This window comes from Sander lucioperca, chromosome 18 (genome assembly GCF_008315115.2).
Source record: "Sander lucioperca isolate FBNREF2018 chromosome 18, SLUC_FBN_1.2, whole genome shotgun sequence".
NCBI lineage: Eukaryota > Metazoa > Chordata > Actinopteri > Perciformes > Percidae > Sander > Sander lucioperca.
In genome coordinates this window covers 25,840,687-25,866,486 of record NC_050190.1, presented here as the reverse complement: position 1 = coordinate 25,866,486, position 25,800 = coordinate 25,840,687, and the positions used below count along the sequence as shown (strand labels likewise).

General features: G+C 41.7%; 2 protein-coding genes across 3 annotated transcripts in view; both read right to left on the bottom strand.

Moving 5' to 3' along the window:
- The window catches only part of trip11 (thyroid hormone receptor interactor 11), a 28,925-nt gene extending 14,266 nt beyond the window's left edge, over positions 1-14,659 (bottom strand). Inside the window, exons 1-12 of the mRNA XM_031309829.2 lie at positions 14,484-14,659; positions 14,031-14,180; positions 10,480-10,556; positions 9,531-9,641; positions 8,320-8,622; positions 7,191-7,259; positions 5,968-6,133; positions 5,462-5,788; positions 5,140-5,180; positions 4,925-5,023; positions 4,438-4,641; positions 42-3,098 (exon numbers count right to left, since the gene is read on the bottom strand). Coding sequence (XP_031165689.1) covers positions 42-3,098; positions 4,438-4,641; positions 4,925-5,023; positions 5,140-5,180; positions 5,462-5,788; positions 5,968-6,133; positions 7,191-7,259; positions 8,320-8,622; positions 9,531-9,641; positions 10,480-10,556; positions 14,031-14,169 — 4,593 coding nt within the window. The 5' untranslated portion in view covers positions 14,170-14,180; positions 14,484-14,659. The remainder of the gene's footprint in view (positions 1-41; positions 3,099-4,437; positions 4,642-4,924; positions 5,024-5,139; positions 5,181-5,461; positions 5,789-5,967; positions 6,134-7,190; positions 7,260-8,319; positions 8,623-9,530; positions 9,642-10,479; positions 10,557-14,030; positions 14,181-14,483) is intronic.
- A 3,798-nt stretch (positions 14,660-18,457) lies between these two features.
- Positions 18,458-25,372, bottom strand: golga5 (golgin A5). 2 transcript variants are annotated; one of them, XM_031309858.2, is made up of 13 exons: positions 25,163-25,372; positions 23,779-24,441; positions 23,153-23,359; positions 21,451-21,670; positions 21,219-21,342; positions 20,919-21,122; positions 20,575-20,745; positions 20,210-20,338; positions 19,984-20,082; positions 19,600-19,822; positions 19,178-19,277; positions 18,990-19,053; positions 18,458-18,894 (listed from the first exon to the last, which is right to left on the bottom strand). In XM_031309858.2, exons 2-13 carry the CDS (start codon positions 24,431-24,433, stop codon positions 18,814-18,816), a joined length of 2,277 nt encoding a protein of 758 aa, XP_031165718.1. In that variant the 5' UTR covers positions 24,434-24,441; positions 25,163-25,372; the 3' UTR covers positions 18,458-18,813. The 2 variants fall into 2 exon arrangements, with proteins under 2 accessions (XP_031165718.1, XP_031165719.1); XM_031309859.2 differs by having other exon boundaries at positions 19,178-19,274.
- Positions 25,373-25,800: the final 428 nt, after the last annotated feature.

Below are 25,800 nucleotides of genomic sequence, written 5' to 3'. Positions count from 1 at the left end.
AGAAACAAACAATCATTCTGAAGTCTTAGTTGCCAACTGACCTGCTCTTTGTCCTTTAGCATCCTCTCCACAGTTGCAGACTTCTCGCTCACTGCACTCAGTTCAAACTCCTTTTCTCTCAGCAGGAGGGAAACCTGCATGTTGGTTTCCTGCAGCGCTCTGAACTCGGACTCTTTCTCTCGAGAGCGTGTAGCTACCAGCTCGTTCTCTTCCTTCAGCTTCCTCACGTCCATTTCTAGAATAAGAGCCCGCTCTTTCAGATTGGTCACGGCCTGCTTCAGCACCTCGTTGTCGTTCTCGCGGTTGCGTAGTGCCTCGCTGACGTGACCCAGCTGGTCGCCTTTGGTTTTGATGAGCAGGTCTTTCTCCCTCACAGACCTCTGCATGGCTTCCAGCCGCTCTTTGACCAGCCGAACCTCCTCGGCCTGACTTCTGTGCTCGCTCTCTGTGGCAGACGCCGAGTTGGAGAGCCGCTGGTTGTTCTCCTGAAGAGTCCTAATTATGTTCTCCCTCTCAGCCAACTGAATTCGCAATCGTAGAATTTCTTCTTGCGGTTTTTCATTGTTTGCTGTTGGAGGCGCCTGGCGGCTTGGAGCGTCGGCCGTGAGAGAAGGGCCACTAGACTGAGCAGCAGCGACTTCAGGAGTCTGTCCACACACAACGGCTACGCTGTCCAGTTTACCCAGCAGGACGTCCTTGGTGGTGCTGAGCTGGGTGATGGTCTGCTGGACCTGAGCCAGTTCCTGACTCAGACTTCCCAGCCTCCTTTCCTTCAGCTCGTAGCTCTGGATCAGTCCAGCGTAGTCCACCGACAGCTTGGAGCTGCAGTCGCTGTCGGCCGAGACCTGACCCTGCAGTTTGATCAGCTCCTCCTGCAGCTGAGCCGACTCGTGCTGCATGTTCTTGACCGTGGTAATCACCTGCTGCTTCCACTCCTCCATCTTCTTCACCTGCTGCTTCAGTGTGTCCCTCTCCTGCAGCAGCTCCTCAAACTGGTTGCTGCTGACGCCTCCGGAGCCGGCGCTGGAATCCCCCGCTGAGGACTGCAGGACGGTCACCAGGGTTTGGCACTTCTGGGTCAAAGCGTCGATCTCGATGTCCTTCTCCCTGATGATGCGGGACAGGTTCTGGATGGTCTCCTTGAACATCTCTTGGCTTCCCGAGGGATCGCTAATGTTGGAGAGGCGTTGGTTCTCCTGCTGAAGCTTCGACAGCGCCGCCTCCTTCCCCGCCATGATATCCATGAGACGGTGATAGTCCGAGCGAAGCTGGCTGTTCTCTCTGGTCTTCTCGTTGAGCACGGCGAGCACTTGCTCTCTCTCCACGGCGTACGCCTGCAGCTGCTGCTGTAGGAACATGATGTCCTGGCTGTGTCCACCCCCTCCGACCATGGACACTCTGGCGTGGAGCGCCTGGATCTCCAGATCCTTCTGCAGGACCATCTGGGACAGTTTGCCCACTTCGTCGCGAGACACCGCCAGCTGATCCAGCTGTCTGGTCAGCGAGAGGTTCTTCTCGTTCAGCTGGCTGATCTCAGTCTCTTTCTCCTTGATGCCTCGCACCAGCTTTTCTATTTCGCCCTTAGACAGGTCGTGTTTCTCGTTGCCGTTGTCCTGATTCAGAGTCTGGGTCTTCTCCTCCTGCAGGATGACCTCTCCCTGCACCAGGGGGAAGTCAGCACGAACGCCACTCTCACTAAGCTGATCTACCGTGTGCTGCAGGCAGGATATCTCTTCATCTCTGGCATGGATGAGTCTGTCGTAGTTAAGCGTAACCTGCTGATGGCGAACGTGAGCCTGCTCCAGCTCGGTCTGCTGAGCCTGTAGGGACTGCTGCGACAGAAGGAGAGAGGCCTGGAGCTCCTCCGTGGTTCTTCTCAGAGACTGGACCTCCTCTTCCAGACCATTCCTGGAGGACTTGAGCTGTGTGATCTCCGTCTCTAGCTCTGTGATGATGTCTAAGGTCCGGGGCTCAGTCAGAGGTTGAGGCCTGCTCTGTTGATCCCTGAGTCGGTCGATCTCTTCTTTCAAATGACTGTTCTCCTCCTTCATACCCCCCAACTGTCTATCCTTCTCCTCCAGGAACAGTTTGAAAGCGTCCGCTTCCTTTGTCAAGACTAAAATACGGTTCTCCATCTCCTGCTGCAAATCTGAAGCGTTTTGTTTCAAAGTGTCCATGAAGACATCCTTCTCCTGCAGCAAATCCGTCAGTTGCTTCTGCCCCGAAACTGTGATCGAAAGCATCTCGTTGGTGTCTCTGTGGTCGGACGCCACTTGCTCCATGTCTCTCTTCAGCTGAGCTATCTCCATGTCTTTCTCCTGGTTGAGTTTGATGGCTCGCTCGTGCTCCATCTGTAAAGCAGAGGCATCCATGGAGCGGGCTCGAGTCAACTCCTCGATGGTCTGCTGGTACTGTCTTGCCTGCTCTGTTAGCGTCCTTTCAGTCTGACCCAATTCCTCCTCTAGCTGACTTTTCTCCAGCTTTAGAGCTTCAATACGAGTGTCCTTCTCCCGCACTGTCCTGTTCAGAGCTGCCTGGCTCTCCTTCATCTGCTTGGTTACTTCCTCTGCTCTCCCCAGAGCCTGCTCCCTCTCCGCCTTCAACCTCCTTATCTCCATCTTCAACTCATAGTCCTCAGACATCGCCTTCTCCTGAGAGATCCTCATCTCATCCAATTCTCTCCTGAGGTCTGACAACTCCCTCTCCTTCCCTGCTAGCTTCTCTTTAGTTCCCTGTGCCTCCATTCCTCTCTCCCCTGACTGATCCAGTTCTGCTTTGGCAACAGAAGATTGCTCCTCTCGCTCCTGAACAGTCTTCCTCAGCTCTGCGAGTTCTCGTTGTGCTCCCCTGCTCTGCTCCTGTGCACGTCCCAGTTTGTCTTTCAGCTCCTTCACTGTCCGTTCCAACTCCTGTTTACCCATGTGCAGGTCGTTGAGGGTGAAAGCGCTCTGGCTGGTTTTCTCTTTTTGGGTGTCCAGCTCTTGCTCCAGGGCCCTCTTCTGGTCTTTGGTTGTGTTCAGCTCTGCAGTCAGTTCCGTCAGTTCTGCCTCGGCCTCCTTCAGCTGTCCAGAGAGCTGCTCCTTCACCGAGATCATGTGCTAGAGACAGAGAAAGTAGAAACAAAAGTAAAATCAGTAAATTGTCAAAATTTTCCTCATTGTGTTTTGTTGTGAAGGGTTTTTACAATTTTTCCATTTTTAAACGTTATACTTCTTCATGTTTTGGCTTGATTTTGTTTGGTTTAGTTTTGATAATTTTTTTTTTTGTAAAGATTATTTTTTGGGGCTTTTCCCTTTATTATAGTGACAGTGGATAGACATGAAAGGGGGAGAGAGATGGGGGAAGACACGCAGCAAAGGGCCGCAGGTCGGATTCAAACCCAGGCCGCTGCAGGACTCAGCCAACATGGAGCGAACGCTCTAACTGGGTGAGCTAGAGGCCGCCCATAGTTTTGATAATTTTTGCTCAGCATTGCGCCTTTACAGTCAGTAGGCTAAATAAGTAATCAGTAAGTTAGGTATGTATCATTTCACAGTTTAATATTACCACAATGTGAGAGATGTCAGTGGTTTGAAAAAAAACATTTGTAGTCTTATGTACACAGAATGTTTGTAGCCCGAGTTAGACAAAAAAGTGCCTCGGAACACACCAAATCGACGAGAAGTAATACGTCTCCATAACAGCAGGCGGCGCTAATCTGTATTGTGGCCTAAAAATGAAAACCGGCAGCTGACTGGACGAACGCGTCACGTGGGTCGTGACGTCATGGCGGCTTGTTCAGAATACGATCTCATATTGTACTAAAATAGTTCACCGAAACGTGTTTCTGAAAACATTTTAAGCGAGAAATAGGCCATGCAGTTGCTGAATCTGTCTTCATTTCAGATCGACAAAGGTCAGTTTAAAAGATTTTCGTCAGATTTTGAGAGACTCTAGTCACGCTCATTCCGCTCCCCGTTTCCCGTTTCCGGGTTAGCACTCTACCAATCAGATTGGTCATTTGAGTCCGACTGCCGGTAGTGCCCGCCCCTCTGATTATAAATGTCAAATCGCCCAAAACGAAGGTCGACGGTCCCTCGGACGGACGACGGCACGGAACACACCGAACAGACTCAAGTCACCGACCTCGCCAGACTGTCCAATGGCCGATTATCGGCTCTGTGTGTGTCCAGGCCTTAAGAAAAATAACATTATAACAGTAATGTGCATGTATATATGTACTATGCAAATGTGTGTGTATATATATGTGTTTTGTGTATTTTATTTTGTCCTTTGTAACTAACTCATCTGAACTGTTCACTGTTATCACTTGAATCATTGTATTGCCTTAAGTCTGCTGATTGTAAAGCACTTTGTAATTACAGAGTTTTATAAATGCTATAGAAAAAAAACTATGATTATTAGTAAATAATCGAGGGCCACCATGGTCAGTCAGACCTGTGTTGCTTCCTGGTTTTGCCGGTCTAGTTCCTCCAGCTCAGACATCAGAGTGTCCCGTTCCTCCTCAGTGTTTCTCAGAGCCTTTTCCTTTCTCTCCAGCTCTGCCTTCAGATCCTCCAGGGACTCCGAGTCACCAGACTCTGCTTCATTATTGCTAACTATTTGGTTCTCTGCCATTTCTAGTCTATCTTGCAGATTAAGCTGTGAAAAGACACAAACACAAAGCGTTACACTTCAGGATTTTTTTTTTTTTTTAATATATATAATCCAATAGACCTCAGCTATTAAGACTTATTATACTTCTTATAACCATTATATCAGGAACCAGTGACTCCAAATGTGCTACTCTATATGTCACAAGGGACTCATTTACTCTGAAAAGTGCATACAGACTCATACAATAATTGTATCAATAAAGCTAATATAGATATTTTGAGCAGCCTGTGGGGGAAAAAAAAAATCAGATTGCATCACATAAACAAACCTTTTCTTGTTCTAGACTTTCCTTTTCTTCTCTCAACGTCGCAATAATGGTGTTCAGTTCTAAGATGTCTGCATGCTCAACTTCTTCCTTTGGTTCTGCCTAATTATACCAACAGAGTTAGAGAAGTCATTAAACGAGGGGATTAAATCAGGAAAACCTACCACTAAATACATCATAAATATTCAACAGGATTAATAATTTATATTTACACTTACCTCAGCCAGGCTTTTCAGTCCCTCTATTTCTTTTTCTGCAGCTGGAAAGTAGAAATTGAAATCAATATGCAGGTTAATCATAAGGGGAAAACCTCCTATGGCTTATATCCATGACAATAGTCTGCCTCTATGCAATATTGATTTGAGGTTACTACAATAAAATAAAAAAATAAAATAAAACACAAAAAGAGTATTGCATTAAAGTAAGGAAACACAATCAGCTTCAGCAAAGTGAGTTTCTGACAGCATGGAATAGCTTTAATTAAGCTGTATTCAGTGGCTGTATTTGGCATGAACCAAAATAAGTTAAATAACAGTCAACCTGCAAGATTGTTTCTCAACATTTGGATCTCGTGGTCTAGCTGGGCTTTTTGCAGAGACTTCCCCTCCTGCTCCTGTACTCGTGTCTGAAGCTCGGTGACGGAGGCCTGCAGACGCGTGTAGTTCTGCAGCAGCCCCGTGTTTTCTTCCTGGGCCTCATCTTTCTCCAGCTGCAGGGACGCCTTTTTCGACTGTGCCTCCTCCAGACTGGCAGACAGCTCGGCCAGCTGCTTCTCCCGCTGATCTGCTGCTTCCTGCAGGGAGCTTATGGTTTTCTGGAGTTCGGACAGCTTGGAGGCATCTGATGGGGAAGAGGACTGACTGCCACCTGGAGAGAAGGATTTGGAGGACGGGGTTCATTCTGTGTGTTGTGCCTGAGTAGAAACACTTCACAGGAATAAAACACCTCAACATTTTGGGGTTTTAAAGCCATGATTTCCTCAGTAAAATCTCTGAGTTCATATCTCTTCCACAAGTTACAATAACAAACACAAAAGTTAGGCTAACCACTCTGAATCTGTTCCTCCAGCTCTTCTATCCTCTCCTCGTACTCTGCTAAGTCCTCTCTATGTCGGCGCGTGATGTCGGCCATCTTCTGTCGCTGGGCGTCCTGCAGAGCTGCCAGTTCATGCTGGTGTTCATCCACCTCACGGCTCATCTCCTCTCGCAGCTCCTGTTCCAAAGCAGCAATAACATCAAGGTTAGAGTCCCAGTGTCAATGCAGTCTGTGGAAGTTGTTATCTTCAATGATTTCAACCTGCATTAACTGAAACTTTCAAACATGGGGACAGCAAAAACAAACCGTAAACACAACACTGACTGGTCTGAAGCTCCACAGAGCGATGAGGAACTTCAGTAGGGTAATATGAGCAACCCCTTTTACATACACATTGTAGGGTTGCACGACATTGACAAAATGTGATATTGCGATACCGATTATGAATATTACGATCGATATTAATTCCGATTTATTTTTAAACATATGTAAAATTACAAAAGTTATGGGAAAATGCATCAAAATAAATTCATAACTTCAAGTTTTCTTACAACACAAGGTTGATTTCAACTGACGGTCATATTGGACTGGTCCAATATGAATAAATAAATAAGGACCATGTCTGCAGAACAGGACATGTTGTACTGGTTGGACAGTATAAAATATATAAATAATAACCATGTCTACAGAACAGGACATGTTGTACTGGTTACAGCTGTACTGGTACAGTATAAAATAAATAAAGAGAACAGGACACAACTTTTCTTTCCCTTCTCTGATTCGTTCCGTTTTGTTGTCTCTATCTATTTCTTCACTCACACTGTCACTCTGTTGAAATATGCACACCCGTGGTACGCTCCATAGGGTTTGTCACGTAGCGGCCCCGTGCGCTGACGTGCACTAACGTGCAAGTGGCACGGTAACTGGCCAATGAAACATGATCGTTATAGCGTTTCAAGCTCTAAATCAAACACAACTAAGCCACACAGCCAACGGACGGGACACGGCGCTCCACAAAATAAACTAAATATTGCATACTTATCGCGACACTTTCGATATAATATTGCGCAATATGATATCGCGATAACGATATTGAGTCGATATATCATGCACTCCTAACACATTGTCATATAAACCACTGCTAATATAAAAAAAAAAAAAAAACATACAGCAGCCTTAAGATGTAGATTCTTCCATAAAATATTATTTATTTTGGCAACAAAGAAAAATTCACCTTAATAGTTCTTTGAAGTTTGAGAATCTCTCCCTGGTCGCCGTTACCAGCTCCTGCCGCTGTTGATGCCTGTAATAAAATAAAAATGAACTGGATCTCATTCGAAACACAAACAGAATCAAGTTTAATGTACAGCTATTCATTGGTGTTTCTTAGCATGCATTTTTAACTTGCTCGGTGTGCCACAAAGACGTTTAACAAATCAAAACAATTAAGATGAACTAAAATAAATGTAAAATGGGGATTCTTGTGATTGTCTAAACCTTTTAGTATCTGGCACATTGTTCTATGTTGATATTTGTTTGCACTCTTTTGGATAGTATCTAAGTGTTTTTCTCTTATTTTATTTACCTTGTATAATCTTTTTCTATTTTAGTCGGTGTGCTTTTCTTTTAACTTGACTCAAAGAGCCTGCACAAGAATTCCCATGTGCTTGGACTGTTTGGTGTATGCACAAATGGCAAATAAAAACCTTGAATCTATGTAGCAACCATGACGCATTTGGTAACAAAAACTGTAAGACCAAAAGCATTTAGTTGAAAGTCTCTGATAATAAGTAACATGCTTTCAGGGCATTAAGGTGACCTAGCTATCGCAAAGACAATAGTTTAGGAATACCTGAATACTTGGTCAGGAATAGTAGATAATAGAATAGATAATGTATGGTAAATATGAAGCATAACGACTGGAAACAGCCAGCGTATCTCTTCACCTCTAAAGCTTATTAGCGTGATTATTATAGATCCAGGTTTTCAAAAACAAGATATAATGTGTAAATTATTGAGCTAGGCTTACCATCTGAAAACACATACACATACAAGAGTGGTACAAGTCTTCTCATCTAACTCTTGCAGTGTTTCCCCTAGGATTTTTTCCAGGGGGGGTGGTGACTCTCCGCAAAAAGTTGTTAGGCGTCGCCTGTATGTGTGAAGCGGCTTTATCATGCGCATCCGTTTTTTGTTTGTGTGTGGAATATATAGCATAATTATATCATTTTGTCACTTTCAGTGGTAGGGGAAACACTGGTTAGAAAGTGAAAAAGTGTATCTTCCAAATTGTCAAACTATTCCTTTAACTGAATGACCCAGGTGAAACTCCCTGTACCAGACCCATCTGTCCTGCTCGTTACCTGAGACATTCGCCTCCAGTGTGCCACCTCTGCCTCCAGACGCACGACTTCTGTCGACAGCCTGTTGATCTCCTGCTGCGACCAGATGACGTCGCTGAGGTCCATTTCGTCGCCGTGGAAGCCCTGATGGGCCCCTGAGGGCCGCGACAGGTAAGAGGAAGCAGAGGAGGAGGTAGTGGTTGAGGAAGAAGTGGTGACAGGCAGCATGGCGGGGCCAGCAGAGGCGGCCTGAGCCGACTGCTGCAGCGTCTGGACTTCTTCCTGGAGTCCTGTCTGCCGAGCTTTCAGGTGACTGATCTCCACCTGGGAGGATGCAAACCAACGTTAGGACCGTCTTATACCAAGCACTAACATGAGCTTCACATCCACATTCTGTCTGGACAAGACTTAGGTTTTGTCGTGTGAGAAAACGAGCACAGAGATTTCTGTGGGTTTTCTTACTGATAGTATACAGTATATTTTGGCGTTGTTGGACAAAAAATCCATAATAACCTTTCAACATTATGTAATCTATATCTAGCTTTAGAAAATCTAGCCTGTGACGGGAGACTTTGGCCAATCACAGGTCATTACACACAGAGAGAGAGAGAGAGAGTTCCTATTGGCTGACAGACATAAGGGGGAGAGCAGCAGGAAGAGGTCTCACTCTACTTGAAATTCTGGCATTTCTTTTGCTTTCCACCTACTGCAGCTTTAACATCTTTTCCAGTCAGGTAGGTTTAACATGTGGATCGAAACCACCTTCGAAGACGGTTTTGGAAATTGGATTATTTTATTATTAGAAATTAAATCATTTAATCAAATACAAACTCAATTGACCATATGTGTATGCATGACAAAACTAAATCAAAAAACATTTTTCCTCTTTTTCAATTGACTGAATGAATTTAATATTGGCAGCTTAAAACTTCCACATGTAATGACCTGAGATACATATTAGTAGAGCAAACTTCAATACTAAATGGTTAAAACTTGCTTTCTGCCATCTTCAGGGCTAGAGTTATACAGGACTGTGTGTAGTTGCATGCGCTCATTCAATAACACAATTTAAAGTTACAATGTATCATGCGTCCTAAATAACTAGACATGTTGTTTAGGTAAATATGGGTGGTAATGGGTAAGACATCGTTTTGACCTTTTCTCTCTTAAAGGATATATTTTTAACAGACTTATCATCTAAAGGCTTTCATTATAAATACAAATGTACATACATCTTTCTGTTGCAGAAGGCTTCTGTACTCCGCAGACTGTCCTTTAATCTGGATCTCTGATGCTTCCAGCTTCTCCTCGAGCTCTGCATAGAGCTTTCTTAATCTGTCATACTGCAACAAAGACGGAGCAGGGAGGAGGTCAATAACAGAATAAATATGCAGGAAATTAACATTGTTCTTATCTGATATACAGGAAGGTGGTCAGAGCTTAGAGAGATGATTCAGCTGGATGGATGCTTATTAACACAGTGATCTACACCCATCCTATAGAATAAAGCTGGTGTTGTCCTATATTTTGCTCTTATTAACAAATTCTATGAAAAGATCAAAAACAACGGGTTGGTCCGTCTCTTCATACTTTCTGACTTCCGTACCCGGCCTGTGGCCAAGCACATTTGTTCCTACTGAAAACCCTAAATCTTTAAAAACAAGTGACATATATTTCATTTCAAGTAATTTCCCAAAACAGCTCGCCACTGTTGCTTTCAGCAAATGTTACTCAAAAAGGGGTATATAGTACATTTGTTTGGGACTATTTTTAGCTGCGGATTAGTACACAATTAGTGCTCTAGTGAGTATTTGGAGCAACAGGACGGTGTCTGTGTACAGTGTCTGGGTTCATGGCAATGAAGGAGCAAGTCCCCAGTACAACAGTGTGGCTCATGGTTTTGGTCTTTTAACAATATTTGATGACTATAAGAAAATGTCTTTCCAGTGATCTCTTTGCTCACTGAACAACAGTATTTCATATGAAATGATAAGCATTATGCAGCCCTTCCTTGTTTTAAGTGCAAGCATTTTTAGGGTGAATACACACTTTCCAACACTGACATTGCCAGAGCCATCGAGCCACACAGGAACTACTTAAGATCACAAGTCAAAAAGTATACAGTGAGAAAAGCATATAGTTTTACTCCTCGACTCTGAATACGTGCACAAGGAATCTCACCTCAGATTTCTGAGTGTTAAATGCAGTCTCTATGTCAGCCAACTTGGAATTGGACACCTGCAGTTCTGTGGCAGCATCTGCAGTTACATGGAGAAAAGAAATGCATTTAATATAGGACAATATGCATGAGTCATAAGTCAATTAACAGGAAGAACAGGCAGCATTAATTTAATGCGCAATAAAGCATAATCCACAAATGTAACTTCATGTTTTTCTCACGTACGCAGTAAAAGATACATAAAAGGTTATTTTATTCAGTTTTCTGATAACAAGAATGTCAAAATGAGAAAAATGTTCAAGTTTATCTACACTGACACACCGCAAATTCAAAACATACCAACTGGTGACTTTTTTCCTCCTTCTCCATCCGAGTCACACACAGATCTGCTTTACCCGGCTCACATGACAAACAAACATGCACGGCTGAGCAGGCTAACATTTCTGGAGATCGTATCAGAGTTATGTGATCTTAACAGCTGACGAAGCTCAGCCAACACATAACATCACTACAGAAACTAAAATGAAGCCTACAGGCAAATCTAGTTCCAGTCAATATCCTCTCTTTTTAAAAATGTACTTAAAAGAGGGACGCAAGGCCTGGCACACAGAGTGCTTCACAGCTGGCCCATTGCTCCGTACTCAGTGATAAGATTTTATACTTTTGGTTATGATTAGAGCTGTGAGTTGGAGATCTGCGGTCAAAGTTCTCCTAAGCTTTATCACTCACTTCTGTTTGCTTAAGAGTGATGATACTTTGGGGTTAACTGTGCCAAATGAGACGGGGAACAGAATAGAAGTTCCTTAATTATTGCATTTTGACTTAAAATACTTTTGAGGCCAGACTAAGGTCTAGAACTGGTGCTAACAACGAAACCAAGCAAATTAGTGACTTACTGAACCATTACATTCAGAATCTGCCATCAACATTTTAAAGGGGATATCACTAGCATCTGATTTGATCATGAACCCTGGCTGTAATCTGTGGGACTATCAGGCTGTTAGCAGCTCCACTGACAATGAATGAAGGGGTGACTGCATCGACTGAGAATGTTTGCTTGAGATTTTACACCCAAATAACTTTTACGTTGAACTGTAAGTTCTATAGCTGAAAATGCTTGACTTCCACCATCATCTACCAAAAAAAAAAAGTCTTCTGATGGGGATAAATATATCTGTCATATGAAGTTCAACCAAAGCATGTGGGTTAGATTTAAAACCGGAAGAAACATATTATTAACCCACGCCACAGGTAGCTGCACAGGCATTGGGATAACAGGAAACGGTTTGTGTGCATCTTTTAAAAGCACCTTAACACCTGACCTGACAACTGACCCAAGTAAGAGTTCTTCAATCTGTTTTCCAAGTTAATACTCTGAGGCTATTAACGTGAACCTGACAGGAAAACGTTAAGACCATTGCGTGGTGTAACACACTTGATTGATTGCAAATCCGGCCGTCCTATCTACACATCGGCAGGGTACAGTAGACTCGCACCAAAATGCAATGCAATGCAAAATGGTGTAAAAAAAAAAAAAAAAAAAAAAAAAAAAAAAGCACTACACGCTGTAATTAAGCTGTACACTGTATGTCACCTTGGCAGTCTCAACGATTCAATAGCTAAAAGCTACAGAAAGAAAGAAAACTAAGAGGCACTCAGATTTAAATGCTGACATTCAAATCTGTGGGCAGTTATAAAATGCTGAAGGTGTGATTCCCAGTCAAAGAGGTACTATTCTAGTTCACTGCTAATGAAACAGGATGCAAAATTCAAACAAACATTGTTGTCATGCAAGTACTCCAGCTCTCATTCAGTGTCAACAGAGCAGCTTTAGAAAAGGGAGTTCTGGGTGTTGTAATGTTTACATGTATATCCGCTCATCCACATGAGAACAACAATATCTTTAAATCACCAGACAAACAAAGCAGCAGTGTACATTATAATACATTGTTATACATTCAGTGCATCACCATTTAGCTACGTAAAGTTAGTTTTTTTTCCACCTTAATTGAGTCCGTTGCACATTTTTCTCAGACTGGGACATGTACACTGTTAGTCGTAAGTCTAACTAGAGCTGGGCGATATGGAGAAAATCAAATACCTCGATATTTTTAACCAAATACCTCGATATCGATATTGCGGCGATATTGTAGGGTTGACAATTTGTGCTTTCACAAAATATGCACACAATGAGATTTTTTTGATAAATAATCATCAGTTATGTTGATATAATAACTATGTGGGTAAAGGCAAATAGTGGAACAGCTGGAACAGTCTGGTGTGTTCAGAAAATGACATCACTCTACTGTAATGCAGCCTTTAAAACCAGGAAAAGACAACACTTGTGTGTTGTGTCACATCAGGATATTACGATACCCAAAATTTAAGACGATATCTAACCTCATATGTCGATATAATATCGATATATTGCCCAGCCCTACTTCTAACAGTTCATGTTTTATCAATTTGATTACAACATCATTGCAATTAGTTTAGAATTGAGAAATGTTGGTAATTTATTCGACAGTAAATGACCTAGATCTATTTTTTTTTTAAACAGACACCGATAACTCTAATTAGTCACCGGTGGCATAAAACATACCGTATATATAGCCTACACTCAGTTGCCAAATAACTCACAAAAGATACAATATTCAGTTTTTGTGAGAAGGCTATACTTGCAAAATATTAGAAACATCCCTTAATATAACCACTACATTGAACACATCTCTAAAACAATTTCAACAAAAACTGAACATTAGAACCTTCAAAAAGGTTGAATTTATTACAGGACTGTTATATTATTGTGCGTTAGACTTACTGACCTGTTAGTTTTAGCAGGTTGCTCCTATAAACTGGCAACTGAGTGTATGCCTTATATATTATTTCTAGCACTGTCTACTTATTACATAATTTAGATGTTATAGGTCATCTTTCACTGGTCAGTGTAATGGGCTTGCATTCTATCTCTTCTTAGCGGACATTTGCTTTCAATTATGACAGCTGAGTATGTTACAGTGTTCCTAAAGACCAACATCTTTATATTTCAGGGCCTACTTAATTCAGGGGCCTAATTGATACAACGAAATACCGAACAGCCAATGTAAACATGTTTCTAGATGTTCTACCTCGTAGAAAAAAACTTAGTTAATCAGCTAAAAAATGTTGGTAGTTTTCCAGTTACTGGATACTTTTTTATTAATGCAAGCAATAGTTCTCTATGATATTTTTTCAGTTAATGGCAGTTTTCTTGTAAGATATCTTTTACTGACTCAATGTAAAGGCTTGATTTTTTTCTCGGTTGCTGCCTCCCAAGACAGCTGAGATATTTTTACAATCTTCCTAAAGGACCAGTAAGTTGTTAAGACCAAGGAACTCGTAGTGGGTGTTTTTTTTAATGTCGGTACACTGGAAGTATTAAGCAGTGATTTCAAATGTGTACAAAATACATGGGAAAGAAAAAAGTATGCTCTCTACTACAGCGGTGCAATGCAACAACTTGTGATCATGTGGCTACCAAAGAGATAAAGAAAAAAACATGAACCAGACTTACCTCCTACTTCTTCCACCCCTTCCAGTAACATGTCTTTGGTAAAGTTTGATATCTGCCCGGTGAAAGAGGACAGGCTACCACCGACCTGGCCCAGAGACTGACCGAGGCCGGAGCCGATTCCACCCAGCCACGATGACATCTCGAGGAGGGCTACAAACCAAACAAAAACAAAGCAGGGCCGAAGAGGACTGGGGGGGGGCTAGCCTAGCTTTGACTCCCGAGGTGAAACGGTAAACTCGGTCATCAAGCTCAATTGTAAGCTCTACACCACAAAGACGACTTTAACTTCAAAATCCACTTTAATCTTCCGAAACAAAGTCGCTTTTCACGCTGACAGACGCTCATTTAGCAAAGACCCCGGCTAATAACAGCTGGTCGTTTGCCTAAAGGAATTTTGTCGAGACAAGCTAGGCTATGCTAAGCGTCGTTATATCACAGTCAAACAGCCACTACCTTAGATTACGGCCCTGATGTTGAGGTGTGTGTCGTCTACGGCTGAGTGTGAGTGGGATCTCAGCAGCTTTTTAAGCGGGTGTAAACACAGCGCCCAGAAAGTGCCACCTCAACTGCAGCCGACATCAGCTCAGCTGCGGCGATGGCTGTCAGGTTTGACGTGGACACGGAAACGGTGCATTGTGGGATACTGGAGGACCAACAAAATCAAAGTGCGTTCAAGAACCAGCTACGTTAAAGAAAATCTTTCAAAACAGTAAACGTATCTAAAATTTGCATTTATATATTTTAAGATTATGAATGCTATCACTATAAATACTTTGTAATGTTAATGTCAAAAAGTTAATAAAAAGCATATAATCCAAGTTATTTGTATTTTTTTTTTCCTTTTACAGTGCTAGCATATATTCGTCTGTGTGTGTGTGTGTGTGTGTGTGTGTGAATTTCACTTTTTGGGAAACATTTTTTAATACATAAACTACATTGAACCTAAACGTTATATTCACAGTGTGTGTGTTTTAAAAAAAATAAATAATAATATATATAATTAGACCTGGAGTGAGTATACTGTATATGTGTGAATCTTTCCTCTATTATCCTTTCCCTACTTGAAGGTATAGGCAACATATTAGTGTTGCTACAGGTGATGGATGAATGGGTCAAACACAGTATGTTGTTGTATGTTGAAAAAAAAAAAAGGTTGGTTGACTCCCTACAAATATTAACAATGTTTACTTTGACATTCTTCATAATATATCCTTGTAATTCCAATTTAGCAAAATGGATGACTTTTCTGATATGTGTGTTGTTCTCTTTGAGAGAAACTGATAGTCAGCTTTTTTAATGTAGTATTTTTAAAAATTAAGCCATTTTATTTTTGATCCAATGTATGGTAGTTTGAAATTTTAAAAACATCTTTAAAGCTGCTGTTTAGCTACCAGGGCTCCCCTGATTATATATATATATATATATATATATATATATATATATATATTGCTGTCAAGTTTTCAAGATGATTGTGTTAGTTTAAAAACAGATAAGGGATTTTTTTTTCCAATTTTGTTTTTGTTTTATTTCAATCATTTTTCTGTTGTGTCAGGAAAACCAGATCACCCGGAGTAACCCTACACTTCTTTAGTTAAACCTGCAAGTCTTTGGAGTATGGCAATAAACCAGATCACCTGGAGTATGACCATGCTTGCTTCTCCTTTTTGTGAGGCTGCAGTCCCAATCACTGAGCTGCCATGTTGCCTCAGAAGAGGAGGGAGAGAGGATGGATGGGAGATAGATGGGAGAAGATAATGCCCAGTTCACACAAGACTTTAGCCCTGATTTTAGAAGAGTAAAGTCTGGCGGTAGAGGGTAGAAGGTGGGGAAAGGGGCTGGGGGAATAGGAGTGAAGACGAGAAGGGGAGGAGGAAAGAAAGGATGTTACTTCTCTCTCCTCTCATCCTTTTTTCCCCGACTCATTTTCTTTTTTCAGTCTTTTCAATTCCTCCTTCTCTCTCTTCTCATTTTCCTTTTTCTCCTTCATCTCTCTCTTTGATTCCTCCTTCCTCTCTTTCTTGTCTCTTTTCTCCATCTCCTCCTTTTCTTTCTTCTGTCTTTTTAATTCCTCCTTCTCTGCCTTCTTTTCAGCTTCGCCTTCTCCTTGTCAGTTTTCTGGGTGAGCTCCTGGAGGCTGACTTGAAGAACCTAGAGGTCAGTGTTGTGTTGTGTGAGGATCTCTATTTCTTCTTCCCTTTGAGCCACCTTGATGTGCCACTCATCCTCCATCTCTGCTTTTTTCCTGCAGCTCCTGGAGGCTGAGGCTGAGGTCGGTGTTGTGCTGTGTGAGGATCTTCATTTCTTTATCCATTTGGGCCTCTCGGTTGTGCCACCCGTCCTCCATCTCTCTACTCTTTCTTTGCAGCTCCTGCGCTCTCTCGGAGATCTCCTCCTTTGCAGCCATCTCACACCTCACCTGATCTTCCAGAGCCGCCTGTTCGGTTTGCCACTCTGCCTCGCTCTGGATGATCTCACTTTCTTTCTTTTGTAGCTTGGCCACACACTCCAATGTCTCTGTTTCAAGCGCCTTCTTTTCAGTAAGTATCTTGTTGATCAGATCGTCCTTTTCCAGAACGACCCGGCTTAACTCACTGTCAAAGGCCTCTTGCACAGTTCTGAGCTCGACGACTACCTGCTCCTCTTTTTACAATGCACCCTTTTACTAACTCCATCAAATCCTTGTTTTTCAGTTTGATATGATTGCCCTCCTCCTGCCAGGCCTGTCTCATTCTCTTGTTCTCCTCTTTAATGGATGATCTAACCAGTTGAGCTCTGAACTCCAGTGGCGTTTGACTGACTGAGATTTTTTTCTTTGGTCAAACTTTCCTTAAGAAGGCGGATCTCTTCATCTTTCTCTCGCTCCTTGAGTTTCCTGTCCTTCTGTAAGTTTTTCCTTATTGTTCTTTCTGACTGTAGAGCCTTCAAGATTTTCCCGTTCTCCTCCACCAGGCCAGCATTTCGTTTTGTTTTTGGGCCTCCAGAAGGGCTTTTCTCGGGTCCTCAAGCTGTGCGCTGGGAGTTTTGGGAACGATGGTCACCATGATAGCCACAAAAAAAAATATTTTTGAAGATATTTTAAATATATTTCTTGCGGTACTGGAGTATTGTGTAGTATTATTGCTGTATTGCAGTTTAGTACAAAAGTGTTTAAGTTTTGAGCTCTGTTCCAACAAAGATGTGTCTATAACTCTAAAGAATATTGTAGTTACAAGCAAATGACAAATAAGCTGTGTGATCAAATGTGATTTTGCACTAGCATAAGACACAATTAGTACAGTTACAATGCAAAGGTGGAATTAGGTGCTTATAACGTTACTTCCCAGGTTGTAAACAGTTAAGATGGATGTTAATAAAAATAGACCCAAAACTTCATTCTGCAGCTTTTCATAAGAAAATATTCATTTCTAACTAACCTACCATTAGCTCACGTTACTGTATTAATGCGCAGTTAGCCAAAAACCGAAGCCTTTGCTTAGCTTTAACAATAGTTTGGGCTGAGCAATAAATCAATAAATTAAATTTTAAATGGAGTTAACTGCTCACACAATTCAGTAACGTAAGCTATTTAAATCAACTGGATACATGGTTAAACGTTAACGTTAAAATGTGCTCTTACCAATGTATCACGGTGTATTCCGTCTAATATTACAGAAGTCCCGCCAACGGTCCCATAACGTCAGTTAGATAGAAAATGGCGAAAATATTCTTGTAAATCTTTAAAATCATTCCCCGAAAGAACTGAGCAGGCCTGCCTTATTGCACGAACCAATTTTTCTTAAAAACTTGACATTTTCAGCGGGTAGCCTGCTAGCCCGAACTTTGTTGTCGTTGCCCGAGAACGGCGGCAACACAGAGTGGAAGTTGAGGTAGCTGTCAGGGTTCATCTACCCATAATCCAACCAATCTTTTTGTTAGTTTAGGTTTAGGCCCTCAAATCCAGCAGATTAATGGACCTTTTTTCACAGCAGTCATTTTGACTTGTCATAGTAGGAAATTGATAACCTTAACGATGGCTCAATTCCATCAAGTGTCCCAGTAAGCTATTTCAGTGAGTCAGCATGCACAATACCAGGGCCTCTCCTAAGTGGAAAGCAGGCATCATTAATGGTTTTGAATACACCTGTGCTTTTCCTGCTATGAACAAGTCAAAATGTCTGCTGTGAAAAAGGTCTATGGCCACATCTTTCAAACTTCACAGACTGAATAGTAGTAGTCTCCAAATCCACGTTGAGAACCCCAGGTTATTGAGCAGTGTTTTTACTCGGAGTCAACATAGCTTCTCCAGAGCCACAAAATACTTTATACAACTGTTTTTACATGTTGAGTTGTACATCTCATCAGTAAACGTACTTTACCTTTAAAGTTCCCCATGGTTTTTTTGAGGCTCAGATAATGTATTAGAAAATTGTCAGGCTGTGTTGTTTCTTCGAACTCTTTATTAAAAGATACTTCTTTTTTTTTTTACATAGTGTTAAATACAATCTCTCAAGAGACCAGATATCTAAAAGCAGATGATGAGAAGAACAAATGTGAGATCATGTTTGATTTAATGTCCTTTCAGCAGACCACCATTACAATAGAACACTCTCATCACATTATTTTAAAACTCAATGCAGCCAGTCAGTTATCAATCTTCAGTTGTAAAAAATAAAGCAGAGGAAATGTCTTTAATTCATAGCATTTCTGTGCAAAACAGGGAGAGTCAGGACCCAGAGTCCATATTCCAGCAGCTTGTACCATTCTTACATTGAAGGCCATGAGTTGACTCTAAAATTCAAGCCTTCTATCTTCCATCAGGATGATCACGGTGCATTTCTGGTGTGTAAGTCAGGAGAACAATCATGACCCACAGGTGCAGCAGCGCCTATGAAAAGAAGTTGAAATATTGTTCATTATTTGGATTAACCACAGTCTATCAAGACAGAAAAATTACATACATAGTATTTTTCAAATACTCACTATGTACAGGATAACGAAAACTCTGGCCATAGGGTAGCGCCTCAAGAAGATACCCAGTCTAATGCTGAAATGACAACATATTCATTTTATCTCTGGGGATCATATCTCACACAGGAAATGGTGTAATTATAGAACAGTAATGGTGAGGACAAAAAAAAAATTAAAAAAATAAACCTGTGTAATGTTACCTGAAACGATCAATGGTGCTGGCTGCCTTGCGTACTTTGCCATACACTCCTGGACTGTCCTGATCACTGAAAAGAACTGGTGCGTTTCTTTGTCGTGTCACTGAAAACACAACACACAGAAAATGACATCATGAGTAAGGACGTTGCCAGTGGAAAGAAGAATGAAATCTGATGAACTATTAAACCTAATTAGACACCATTCATTAAGTGATTTAAAAAAAAAAAAATCAAATGTTGAAATGTCATCTCCAACCATTTTGTTTTATGGTGTTTCTTGTTTGCTGTGGTCTCATAGAAGCATTGAAAATCTAAATATCAAGTTAGTATTGAAAATAAATAAAAAATAAATCCATATCACTACCTCTTAACAATCCCCCGTGGTTTTAAAACATGAAACACGTATCTGTCAAAGCTTTTCCTACCTGGTCCCTCCAGACCGCTCATGTTGATGGCCGGCCCTCCACTTTGTCCTCCCTGAGTGTTCTTCAGCTGCTGTTCCAGACGCTCCAGCTGAAAGACCAGGGAGCTTTTTTCTGTGCCCAGAGCCTCCAGCATCGTCTGCTTCTGGATCAGCGTCTCTGTCAGCTGGTGGAGACGATTCTCCAGCTCTGTTTGGCTGCTGCTGCTGAGAGTCTTGTTGGTCAACTGCAAGTACATCATCAATATTGTTTGTCAAATTGCATGCTTCTGTCTGTCTGTCTGTCTGTCTGTCTGTCTGTCTGTCATAAACCAGATGTTGGCCAAGCCCTGACCCAGGAAGAGGGCTCTGTTATTTACTCGCACTGTAAAACTATTAAATGACTGACCTGGTTCCTGAGTTTTTGGATTTCATCTTCTCTGTCCTTGATTCTGCTCTGCAGAGTGGTTTTGGCTCGATGCTGCTCTTCCTCTAGGTACTGCAGCTCCTACAATACAAATATTAGGAACTTGATCAGACATGTAAAATCTATGAATGTAATTTAAGAAAAATATCTGTGATAATTTGTAATTTTCTTAAGCTGCCATTTTAAGAACGCATCGCTCTCCCCTTACCTGTTTGTATCGCTCGACCTCAGCCTCCGCCTCCTGCTTAGCTCTGTTCTGTAAGGCCTGTTGCTCCTCTAACTGCAGCTGCTGCTCCCTCCAGCTTTCTGCCTCTGTCAGTGCCTGATTCTCCAAATCCTGTGAGAGAAAAACATGACTCACTTTTCCAGCTGAAAGAACATTTCAACTGCATGTTAAATATTGCAGCCGTGTACAAACAATAAGCTATCCAGCGCCTCACATCCTAGCGACCGATACATTTACAAACCTCCCAGTGCAGCCATCAACCACAGAGGGATCGTTACATTATCACATTACTTTGAATTTACACTTTCCCCTTTACCCCGTATTGTCCGCCATTTAAAGCATCTCACCTGTATTTCTATGCGAAGTGTGTGCACTTGTCCTTGTAGTTTCTGGATGTCCTCCCTCTGCAGTTCCTTCTCGTGACGCAGGTCCTCCAGCTCCAGAGCCATGGCCCCGCTGCCGTCCAGAGTGTCCAGACCAGATCCTTCCTTCAGACTGCTGATCAACTTCTCTTTGGACTACAAGACCATTTAAAATATTATCAAAAACAATTAAAGCTTACAGGAAAAAAAACACAATCCTAAAAAAGTTCTAAATCTGTAAAAAAAAAAAAAAACGGTTTGAAAACAATGACTGTCTGGAACAGTTTAAATAAATGCTGACACTGTATGAAAAAGACAGCGAGTCTCACTTGTAGGATGCGTGAAGCTTTGTGCTTGTAGTCTTGTAACTCCTGTTTGGCAGCCTCAGCTGCAGCTTTGGCACTTTTAAGTTGCGGTTGGAGGTCCTCGACCCTGATCCTCTCCTCTGCAGCTCGCCGTTCGGCTGCAGTCACCGTCTCTGCGAGGGTCTGTCTCTCAGCCTCCACTTTGGACAGACGGCCGGCATACTCACTCTACACAAGAACACAGAGTTAAGAAGTCTAATCATTTCCATGTGTCCAGTCAGTTAACTGTTACATCTAAAGGAAGATGAACGGCATCCTGTGCACCTGCATCTGCCGGTAGTTGTCCTGTTCCCTCCTGAGGGCCAGTTCAGCCTCGCGCAGCCTCTGCTGTATCGTTTCAAGAGCTTGGCCCTGCATGCTGCTCCCTTCTGTGTGGTCTTGCATAATTCTAAAAAAAAAAATAAAATAAAAAAGACAAGGAAATTAATATCTGAACCAATTCATAAAAAGCTAAATCTGATCTTTATTTTAAAAAAAAGTGGTTACAAAAGAGCACCTTGACCGTTCCTTCTGCGCCTCCTCTAATGCAGCACTGCGGGAAGTCAGCATCTGATCAGCTTCATCAAGTCTAATTTTCAGGACTGCAAGTTGACCGTCTTTGGCAGAGAGGGCTTCTGTTAGGTCATCAACCTTCGACCGGTGTTCCCGTAACATCCGGTCAGTCAGAGACTGCTCCGAGTTCCATCTGTCTGCGCGTAGACGAGCCTGGTTCAATTCTGTGTGAGTAGAAAACCACTTAATCAATACAGAGCGAGAGATGTACATACTAGGGGTGCAAGATATATCAACTCAATATCGTTATCGCAATATCACGTTGCGCAATATTATATCTAGGGGTGCAAGATTTATCGACTCAATATCGCAATATTATATCGAAAGTGTCGCAATAAGTATGCAATGTTTTGTAGAGCGCCGCGTCCCGTCCGATGGCTGTGTGGCTTAGTTGTGTTTGATTTAGAGCTTGAAACGCTATAGCGATCATGTCTCATTGGCCAGTTACCGTGCCACTTGCACGTTAGTGCACGTCAGCGCACGGGGCCACTACGTGACAAACCCTATGGAGCGTACCACGTGTGTGCATATTTCAACAGAGTGACAGTGTGAGTGAAGAAATAGATAGAGACAACAAAACGGAACGAATCAGAGAAGGGAAAGAAAAGTTGTGTCCTGTTCTCTTTATTTATATATTTTATACTGTACCACCAGTCAAACATGTCCTGTTCTCTTTATATATTTTATACTGTCCAACCAGTACAACATGTCCTGTTCTGTAGACATGGTTGTTTATTTATTTTATACTGTCCAACCAGTGAAATATGTCCTGTTCTGTAGACATGGTCATTATTTATATATTTTATACTGTCCAACCAGTGAAACATGTCCTGTTCTGTAGACATGGTCATTATTTATATATTTTATACTGTCCAACCAGTAAAACATGTCCTGTTCTGTAGACATGGTCATTATTTATATATTTTATACTGTCCAACCAGTGAAACATGTCCTGTTCTGTAGACATGGTCATTATTTATATATTTTATACTGTCCAACCAGTAAAACATGTCCTGTTCTGTAGACATGGTCATTATTTATATATTTTATACTGTCCAACCAGTAAAACATGTCCTGTTCTGTAGACATGGTTATTATTTATATATTTTATACTGTCCAACCAGTAAAACATGTCCTGTTCTGTAGACATGGTTGTTTATTTATTTTATACTGTCCAACCAGTGAAATATGTCCTGTTCTGTAGACATCGTCATTATTTATATATTTTATACTGTCCAACCAGTGAAACATGTCCTGTTCTGTAGACATGGTTATTATTTATATATTTTATACTGTCCAACCAGTGAAACATGTCCTGTTCTGTAGACATCGTCATTATTTATATATTTTATACTGTCCAACCAGTAAAACATGTCCTGTTCTGTAGACATCCTTATTTATTTATTCATGTTGGACCAGTCTGATATGACAGTCAGTTGAAATAAACCTTGTGTTGTAAGAAAACTTGTTTAATTTGTTATGAATCTATTTTGATGCGTTTTCCCGTAACTTTTGTAATTTTACATATGTTTAAGAATATCGAAATGAATATCGATATCGCAATATCACATTTTGTCAATATCGTGCAACCCTAGTACATACAGAAATGCAGGCCACCGTTGTCACTGATTTGCCTCATCCCTTACCATCTTGTAAGTCTTTTGCCCTCTGGATGACTGAAGCCATCTCCTGGTTGAGGGAGGCCACCTCACTGCGCAGCAGCTGGTTCTCCAGACGCAGACTGGACAGGATGTGGCTCTGTGGCTCCTCTGTGGGAGGAGGTGGAGGAGGAGGCTCCTGCCTGCTGGACTCTTGAGGGACAGCCAAGCCTGAGTCGGAACTCTCCGGTGTGTCTGTGGTGGCCAGGTAGGGGTGAAGAGAGAACACACATAAAGATCAGATGTATGGCCTAAACTTAAGTAAATAAATTGTGTTGTACAGCCGTCTATTATCTACAGTGTAGCAATAATATATAGTACTAATATCACATTAATAATATCTAGATATCTTATAAAAAATAGAATCTTGATATTAGTATCAAAATAGAGTGGGAGTTTAAAAAACGCAGCAACTACTTAACTCATGAGCAATGAGCACTTTAGATCTAGTGTATTACAGATATCAAACAGTTATATTTAACTATTACCAGACTAATATTCTGCCATGGTATTTCTACTCCTTTATGAATAAGGAACATTTTTCCAACACTGACTGAAAATGATGAAAATGAGAACTGTAATATAATATGTAGTAGGGTCTTAATTAATCTAACCATGGCATTGTTCTTTAGCGGAGTTCTCCTCTGATGTTTTGATGCTGTGAGCAGACAGTGAGCTCACGCTTGAGGCCCTGGACACACCCCGGGTGGAGGGGGGCGTCGACGGGGCTGAGGAGGTGGTATGAGGAGCGGTGAAGGGAGGAGGTGTTGGGTTTTGGGCCTCAGTAACTGGAACCGCCACTTTTACATGTTCTCTTCTTGAATCCCTCCTGTTGCTGTCTGGAGGGTCCGAGCTGTTCAGAAAGTCAAAGAGCATGTCATCGTCCACATCCTGCTCGCTCTTTTTGGGCCTCACAAAGCTAGACGAGGTCTTGGCAGAGTTGGGGGCACTGCTGCCAGAACCAGGGGGAATACTGGCCATGTTGGCAGTACCAGCCAGCAGGGTAGCACTGGACCTCTTAATGTTGCTAGCTGCTGCAGAGACGTAGCTGGGTGCATCATCAAAGGATGCATAGACATGATGTTTCACAGCTGCAGGGGTCTTGTACCCTGCAGTGTTATATTCAGGTTTAACAATTGAGTCTTTTTCATAGGATGATGAAAAAGAGGATGTTCTTTCCTGGCTGTTGGTCAGGGCAGTGGCAGCTCCCTGGTCCACTTTATTCAGGAAGTCTTCAGCTTTCCCAGCCAAGTCAGCAAACCAAGACATTTTGTATCCTTACGGCAGAAACAGAACAGTACAATTTGAGGATGAAATAACCCAGTTTTTGCTGCCTAAGTCTCAAACAGGTTCCGACATGCTAGGTTTAGTTATCGGATAACATTTCTTTCAGCAGAGTTTAAAAACATATTCCTAAAGGATAAAAAAAAGTGTATTTTCAAAATAATTCCCATTGCTTACCCCCCCCCCCCCCCCCATGACATGCTATTTCCCAATCTGCGTCACACTTTTCTCCATGCATCAAATTTTACATTAAATCAATTAGCAAACGCTTTTGTCGAAAGTAGGTCCATTCGTACCACACATGAGCACGAACTACAAATCATCCAAAATTGGCAGTGTATCATTTTTTTTAACGAACAGAATGAAAACAAGTGATCCATAGTTAAGGTTAAGATTACGTTAGAGCCATAGCTAAAGACAGTGATCTTCCAGTAAGCAGCCTGAGACTCTGAACTCCCCAGTGAATGCACAATTTCTGCACAGCTAACGTTAGCATGCTAGCTTTATAACTCAACAGAGCCAAAGCTAACTAATTATAACAACAATGTTTGTTTCTGGTACAAATAGAGGGCATAAAGGAGTCACTACAGGAGTCGTCAGCACCCGGGGTTAACATTATCATAAAGTAAACAGAGTTGGTTCAGGATAAACTCCATCACTGCTAAAGCTAAAAGGCTAGCTAGCTACTAAAGGAAAGCCTCTAACGGTACGTACCGTTTGAATCGACGTCCAAATCTCAAAATGTGTCAGGTCACCAAGCTACCGCCGGGGTATAACTTGGGAACATGAAAGAGAAATACCGTTTGGATAAACACGGTTAAATGTCATTATCTGTCAAAGAGAATATTGGTGATCTTCTTAATACGTGGACCAGGAAGCCCTGCGAGCAAGGACCCAACAACAGAGCGACTCCAGAGAAGCCTGATAGAAAAGGAAAAAAAAACTATTATAAGCATATGTAAACAAAGCTGATTTGGCATTTGAATGCACCTTTATCTACTAGACCTTATCTAGAAAGAAAGAAAAAACTTCCTTTAAAAAAAAAAGTTTTTAAAAGGCTACATTGTTTTCAGTGGAAACATTGGACATTTCAAAATAAGGAACACAAAGCCAGAGCACTTTTTTCCCCGCACTAATAATGTAAATATCTCCACCCATCCAATAGCTCATGCTTGTAAGAACCATCATTTCAAGCGTAATAATGGATGCTATGTTAAGGTACAGTAAAATTTAACTTGAGTAACAAAAAAACAAAAAAAAAAACAACAAAATTTAAACAGAAACATACACAAAAAGTACTTAATTACACAAACAACAATAAAGTAAAATCATGGAATTCAAGCCTGGTTAAT